Here is a 7682-nt window from a genome sequence, read left to right as displayed (position 1 = left end):
TATATATATATATATATATATATAAAATTTTGTTTTAGATTATAGTATTCTGTATAAATCAAAAATAATAAAATATATATGTAATACGCGCTATTTATTAATACTAAATACTAAATTTAAAGTGATCTCATCCATTTTCCATATTTTATTTCTTTTTTTTTGTTCGTTTTATATTTATATTTTACAATTTCACAATTTAACCAGCTATAATGTGTAACGTGTTATTCGTTTTATACTGTAAATAAACATTTCTGGTTTTGTTAGGTTAAAATGCAAATACATTTAATTTAAAGTGATCTCATCCTTTTTCCATTTTTTATTTCTTGTTTTTTTTGTGTGTTCTTTTTATATTTATATTTTTACAGTTTCCCAGTTTAACCAATGAGTAACGTGTTATTAGTTTTATACTGTAAATAAACATTTGTGTTTTTGTTGTTGTTTTTGCATATTTGTTTATATGCAAATATTTATTAAAATATTTATTTAATATTTTATTCATTTATTTATTAAAATATTTATTTTAAAATAAAATAAACTAAAAGTTAATTACTAGAAAAAAAGGAAATGATGCAAGGCCAAGCTACGGTACTTTTACATTGAAATGTGGTCGAGTATTAGCGCGTTTATTGCTGCTGTGTATTGCATCTGGCTTCACGGTCCGCGGCTGCTGCTGCTGCTGTGTGTGTGTCTGGCGGAGGAGCGCGGAGAACATGGCAGACGGAGCTGTTGTGGATGGAGAGAAACTCAGCAAAAAGTACCCACATTTATAGCATTACAGCGCTTAAACTGATTCTGTGCTATATAACACTTAAGATAAGTTTGCATGTGTGTATTATGTGGCTTATCGCGTCCGTTATGATATATGAGATCGATGGGGGGAAATGCATGCCGGGCAACGTGGTTGGATATCCGTGCCTCTGCTCGTTTCAAAGAACCTTTCAAAAATAAGATTCAGCGATTATTCTACGTCGTGTCTTCGTAGGCTTATCTTATGGTAGCTTCTCTGCCCTTAGGCTATTAAAGTAACTTATTTTCTCGGTATTTACTCGGTCGACTCTAAATGGTTTCACTATCGGTTCTCGGATCATCTCCGCTCTGACGAATTCAGAATACCAATACTAAGTTACTCTTTCAATTTCTGCCATATCTTTATAGGCCTGTCTCATAAATAAAAAGCTTAGTATGCCTAAGCTGTTCCGAATTCAGCGAATTCCGTTTTTATTTTTGAACCGATTCGAATGATTCAGTGAATCGTTCCGACTCAAACGAACGAATCATTCAGAGTCAGGTGTGTAGCCCATGTACTATTGTAACATCATGTTTAGGCCGCACATACATTGTTGAGAGTCATTGTCATAATGCACTGTGATTCAGTTGTACATTCCTGTTGTACTTTCACTATTGCAAAAGGATATTATGATTCTCAACTCAACAGCTGGATTTTTAGGTGATTTAATAACTTGCTGGTCAAAATTGGACTTCCTATAATGATTTCATCAATTTTTGGCGAATTTAAGCCATAAAAACAAACATTGCCCCCCAAAAAATCTGATTTGTATGATTCTTGGGACCAATTGTAAATTATTTATAGTTCAATTAAGAAATCTAAACATCTGTTTTGGGTGAAATAACGTTTAAATAAATCAATAAAATGTAATGGGTAAAGTGTGCAAGTGCAATGTCTGTCCTTTGGTAGTCTTTTTCCTTAAAAGTAATAAAAGTCGCAGTTCAATATTGAAAATTAGGCTTTGCATATCACAAATTGCTTAATTTATTTGTATACTGAAACACATTTTTCCAATTCATCCCAGTCACAAAATCTATACTAAACAATATGCCTCTAAACTCTAAAATTTTTATATCGGTTGACGTTGTAAATATACAGTAATTGGTAGCTGTGCCTTCTGATTAAAAGCAGATAATTTATTGGAAATTGCCTGTTTTGACTGCTCATGAAACCAACGCCCCTTTAAAATTTGTTCAGAGAAAAAGGAACAAAGATGGCATTGTATTATTTCACAATTTGTTTAATATAATATATGCTTCTTTTTAATTTTTGTGCAGCAGACAATATATGCATTAAAGAGTTAAGCAGTTAGAATGAGTGCGAGAAAAAATACAGCTTTTTTCATGTTCAGTTGGACTTCTTTAATCCTTCAACAAAAAGGAACTTAAACTGTTATGGTTCTGTTGCTTATTAATATATGATAATTCCTAATGTGCCATAATGATGTGCACAGTAGGTATTATGTCAGTCTTACAGCAATCTACTTTATTGTGTCAGTTTGCAATAATGTGTTGTCAGATTTGGAAAGTCTCCACTGGATGTGATGATAAAAAATGAGCTACTTCTGACATATTTGTACAATTTATTACAAAAATCATGTATTTTGCTTTAGTTGGAACATTTTTACTCTTGCAGCTTTTTCTTTTTCTTTTCTGTAAATGTGCTGCTATGTATCAATAAAAATAGGTTAAAGAAAAATAACTCCAGACTTGTTCTTTTGTTCTGTTCTATCATGCATTGACCTTTGTTTCTGGAAATGGCTGTGAACATCGGCATAAAAGGAAAACAAAGTCATTTCAAAGTTAAGAGTTAAAAAACGAATTAACTAGTAATAATTACTATAGTAAATCTGCATTGTTTAGTTTGAGCTATTTCCCGTGTTTGCAATGAATAAAGAGAGATCACATAGGCCTACGTTTTAAAACGTTTAACTATGCATTTTGTATCAGTCAAATGCATATTACAAATATTCAGACAATACAGAAGCTGCCTTTTATATTGTGGATAACATATAGACAGGACTGTCGAAGTAAAGTTATTTAAGAATAAAAAAATATATGTGAGCACTACTTCAAAATAAAAAAACGTCCTATTTTTATTTAGATAAATGATAATAATTATATTAAACACCGTTACATTCATATTTAAAACGGTGGGAGGGTTAAATACTGAAATAGTAGAATTACCAGAACTGATGCAACATGACAGAATATTTCATAAACTGGGTGGAAGTGATGGCCCTAACACACACACACACACATACATACACATATACACACACATACATACACATACACACACACACACACACATATACATGCGCACACACACGCACACACACACATACATACACACACACACACACATATACATGTGTAGTTTTATACTGTAAATAAACATTTGTGGTTTTGTTAGGTTAAAATGTAAATATTTATAAAAAAAAAAATAAAGAGATTAATTACAAGGAAAAAAAAAAAAAAAGAGAGAACTGATGCAACCCCAAGCAACGGTACTTTTACATTGAAATGTGATCGAGTATGAGCCGAAAGGAAAACTTGAAATCGCATCATATGACCCCTTTAAGGTAGCTGTTAGCACCTGTCAGGTGTTTCATAACAGCATTATTGTTATTATTCTAGAATGAGAAACATAATTTATACATGTCTGCCCCCATTATTTGGAAAAAGCAACAACAACGATACTAAAACAGTAGATTTATCACTCATGGGATCACAGTATAATCATACGATACCATCCATATCGTACGTTTTTGTAAGGGTGCAATAAATCTGACCCTGATTTTTCTTGATTCATCAAATAGGACGTTCGCATCATGTTGACTCTGGTCAGAATATGCAGGCTGCAAGCGTTCAGGCCGCAGACGTTTGCTCTTCCCAGCTCACAAAACCTGCCTTTGCTTATTGAAGGAAGTCGCTGGAGAAGTGGCAAAAGGTTGGTGGTGTTTCCATTTCATGTGAAAAGCGACCAACCTTTTGTCACTAAAAAACTGTGCTTGCTAGGTGAATTTACCGTTAACCATTTAACAGGTTTTTACTGTCGCATTTTGACAGTCTTTTACCGTTAAATTCACGGTCATTTTTTACAGTGTAGACCTCCACAGCTAGATGTGCAACACCAATGCCTGTAGTGTTTTTTAACCACGGCCGGTGACTGAGATTCTTTCTTATTTGTCCTCAGTGAGCTGAAAAGGCGAATGAAAGCTGAGAAGAAAGCAGCTGAGAAGGATGCAAAGGTCAAAGAACAGCAGGAACAGAAGGAGACCAGTGACAAGTCACAGCAAAATGCGTATGGGGACGATGAGGAAACCTTGGACCCAAATGTACGTTGATTATTGATTATGGAAGTCACATAGATTCAGAATGAAATGTAACAGATTCTTCTCATCTCTCTGCTTTCAATGCAGCAATACTTCAAGATACGTTCACAAGCCATTCAAGCCTTGAAGGGAACAGCTGAAGACCCATACCCTCACAAATTCAACGTGGACTTGTCGCTTACTGAGTTCATTGAGCGATACAACAACCTTCAGCCAGGGGACCACTTGACAGATGTTGTCCTCAGTTTGTCAGGTAAATGTTTTCTGCTTGTATTTGCACTGAAATAATTGAGCAAAGCTGAAAACGAAACTGAAATTAAAGTTTTCAGTTAGCTGAAAGCCGAAAATGAAGTTTCAGTTTATATTTGGGTAAATAAACTTGCCATGCATAGTAAAGGGGAAATAAGTGAAGAGGAAGTGATGATCGGTTTATGTGCACTACGTGTTAATGTAACACATTAAAGAGCATCAAAATGACATTTATTGCATGAATTGTGTGATAAAATTGACAGAAAGCTCAGAAGAAAAGAAAAAGCTTATTGCACTTCTTGAATGCCGCATACGCTACAAATAATGTTTGGTTAAATTTTGTGCATGCTTCAACAGAAAACAGCATGGACTAAAAGATAGATCTTGGGATTTGAGAGTTGATATTGGTTCTTCAAAATGAAGATAGTTTAAAAACTATTAATCGGTATCTTTAACCTGTTTTGGCCAATGATCTTATGATTTTCATCCACCTAGAAACGTGATAAATGAACAAAAAGAGACATTTCTGCTGTTTGAATATCCTTTTAAAGACATTTTGAGCCTTTTCTTATTTTGTACCTTTGCGTTTTGCTTGATTGAAAGGTCGTATCCACGCCAAGAGGGCTTCAGGTGCCAAGCTGCTGTTCTATGACCTGCGAGGAGAGGGAGTCAAGCTGCAGGTCATGGCCAACTCCAGGTCTGATCTGCACTCTGCCCCATCACGTTTCAGTCATATTTTTGTTTTATCGCAGGAACATAACCAGTTGTTGGTCTGCTATTCTTAGGAACTACAAATCAGAAGAAGATTTTGTGCACATCAACAACAAATTAAGGCGTGGGGACATCATTGGGGTCCGGGGGAACCCTGGCAAGACAAAGAAAGGCGAGTTGAGCATCATCCCGATCGAGATGACCCTGTTGTCTCCATGCCTTCATATGCTTCCCCACCTTCACTTTGGCCTGAAAGACAAGGTATAGTCTAGATGTTGAAACACCTTGGAAATAACGACTTTCTTTCGGTTTTGCTCCTTCTCGGCATCCTCTTTGACTCTTATTTACATTTTAGTGTCAGTACAGTAGCACAGCGAAAACGAATATGCTGTTGAACACAGCTTATTTCATTAAAATTATATTATCTGCAAGTACAGTTTTTGAAAATAGAATTTTAAGATTTGAAGTACACTACAAGTGCACATTCAGAGCAGTTAAGTACACTTTTTTTCATAGAGGATTTGCATGATATTTACAAAAGGAATCAATATATAATAGGGCTGCACAATTAATTGAATTTCTAATCGCGATTACAATTATGGAGGCCACAATTACGTAATCGTTCAATTTTTACTTTTTTTATCATTTAAAGAAGAAACCAATCCGATGTTTAGTTGACATTTGAGGCTTAATTTCTATAGAAAAGCACTAAAAGTTTTTCAGTTAAGTGTTTTCAGCTTGTTTATTTTCATATAAAAATACGGCATGCAGTTGCAGCAAACAATGGTATAGACATCATTCAATGTAAATTGTGATAATCGTAATTAATAATCGCAATTACAATTTCAAGGGAATAATCGACAATTATGATTTTTGTCATAATCGTGCAGCCCTAATATATAATATTCAGTATTTTTATGAATAGTACTTATTGCTCAATGCAACATTGACTTTAGCATTTACAGATTGTCACAGTTGTCAGTAGATGCCTTAGTACCCATTAATGAATTTATCTGATGTGTTATGCAGTGTAGTCACAGTTATTCTTCATTCATAATATTCAGTCAGATTTGCTTGCAGTACCCAAATTCTGGTGTGGGTGGTAGGGCTTTCTGCATTTCCGCTGCCAAGCTCTGGAATAAACTACCACAAGATCTCCGTGTTATGCTCTCAAAACTCACTTATTTACAAGGTTTCTTAATTGATTGCTTGCCTTAATTTTCTGTTCTATGCTTGTTTTGTAACATATCTTGTATATTGCATATAATTTCAGCTCTGTCTGCTGTTTGGCTGTTCATATGTTGTATACTATCTGTTATTTACCTTATGTAAAGCGTCCTTGGGTCATGAAAGATGCTATATAAAAAACATATTATTATTATTATTATTATAGTGTTGCATGGACTGATCTACATGATAATCTTTTTGTCATTGTTCCTTCAGGAAACCAGGTTCCGACAGCGGTATCTGGACCTGATTCTTAATGACATTGTGAGACAGAAGTTTGTGACCCGCGCCAAGATCATCACCTATCTCCGCAGCTTTCTGGACCAGCTTGGGTTTCTTGAGGTAAGGAGGTTGATTTCTGCAAAGAAAAGCAGTGCAGATTTCGGTTGTCTGCTGAGAGAGTTCCTTCAAGTTTTAAATGGTTGCCATTTGTGAATGTGTTTTACAGATCGAAACACCAATGATGAACCTGATACCCGGTGGTGCTGTAGCAAAACCATTTATTACCCACCACAATGAGCTCAATATGAAGCTCTACATGAGAATTGCTCCTGAGCTTTACCATAAGGTAAACGTGTCACTGCAGTAGTAGTTCAGTAGTGAAATTCCTAAATTATATTGCATCGTATCTAACCTTCATCAATGTTTCAGATGTTGGTAGTTGGGGGAATCGACCGTGTGTATGAGATCGGGCGTCAGTTCCGTAATGAAGGCATCGATCTCACCCACAACCCAGAGTTCACCACATGTGAGTTCTACATGGCTTACGCGGACTATCATGACCTGATGGAAATCACAGAGAAGCTGCTCGCAGGTTTGTTAAACCCCTGCTGTACCTCGTTCAGCTCATTTTGTGCTCTGGAATGTCTGCATCCTTTAACCAAAGAAGATGAAACATCGCAAAAAATACACATAAGCTTGTTAAGAAACTGGAATCGTTAAGTAGACGCAAAACATTAATTGTTTAGTTTCTTACTTCTCATTCCTAGTGCTTCTAAAAGTGACCCAAAAAATGAAAATTGTCATAATTTCCAGTGTTTTCCAGAAAATAAGTTGCATGTTATGAGAAAAAAAACACTGTTAAGTCACATTAATAATATATAAGTAAAAATTTTTTATTACATCAATAAATAATGTAAAATACAAAAACAAAAAATGTATAGACATAATAAAAATGTATTTTAGTTTCCCTCACTCCATTAACTGTAATTTGCACCACCATGATTTTATGATTGATTTATTTTTAAAGGGGTCATATGATGCTGCTAAAAAGAACATTATTTTGTGTGTTTGGTGTAATGAAATGTGTTTATGCGGTTTAAGGTTCAAAAAACACATTATTTTCCACATACTGTACATTATTGTTTCTCC

At 34.8% G+C, this 7682-nt stretch overlaps 1 protein-coding gene across 1 annotated transcript in view; it reads left to right on the top strand.

Annotated features, from left to right (window-relative positions):
* Nucleotides 1-642: 642 nt before the first annotated feature.
* Nucleotides 643-7682, top strand: part of LOC107715469 (lysine--tRNA ligase-like) — a 12680-nt gene continuing 5640 nt past the window's right edge. Inside the window, 9 exon segments of the mRNA XM_016521618.1 lie at nucleotides 643-754; nucleotides 3609-3739; nucleotides 3986-4127; nucleotides 4212-4377; nucleotides 4977-5070; nucleotides 5159-5345; nucleotides 6528-6653; nucleotides 6760-6879; nucleotides 6963-7125. Coding sequence (XP_016377104.1) covers nucleotides 3621-3739; nucleotides 3986-4127; nucleotides 4212-4377; nucleotides 4977-5070; nucleotides 5159-5345; nucleotides 6528-6653; nucleotides 6760-6879; nucleotides 6963-7125 — 1117 coding nt within the window. The 5' untranslated portion in view covers nucleotides 643-754; nucleotides 3609-3620.

This window comes from Sinocyclocheilus rhinocerous, unplaced genomic scaffold (assembly GCF_001515625.1).
Source record: "Sinocyclocheilus rhinocerous isolate Xijiao unplaced genomic scaffold, SAMN03320098_v1.1 scaffold539, whole genome shotgun sequence".
In the NCBI taxonomy this organism is placed as follows: Eukaryota; Metazoa; Chordata; class Actinopteri; order Cypriniformes; family Cyprinidae; genus Sinocyclocheilus; species Sinocyclocheilus rhinocerous.
The sequence above is the reverse complement of the archived record's forward strand: the minus strand, read 5'-3'. Positions and strand labels throughout refer to the sequence as shown.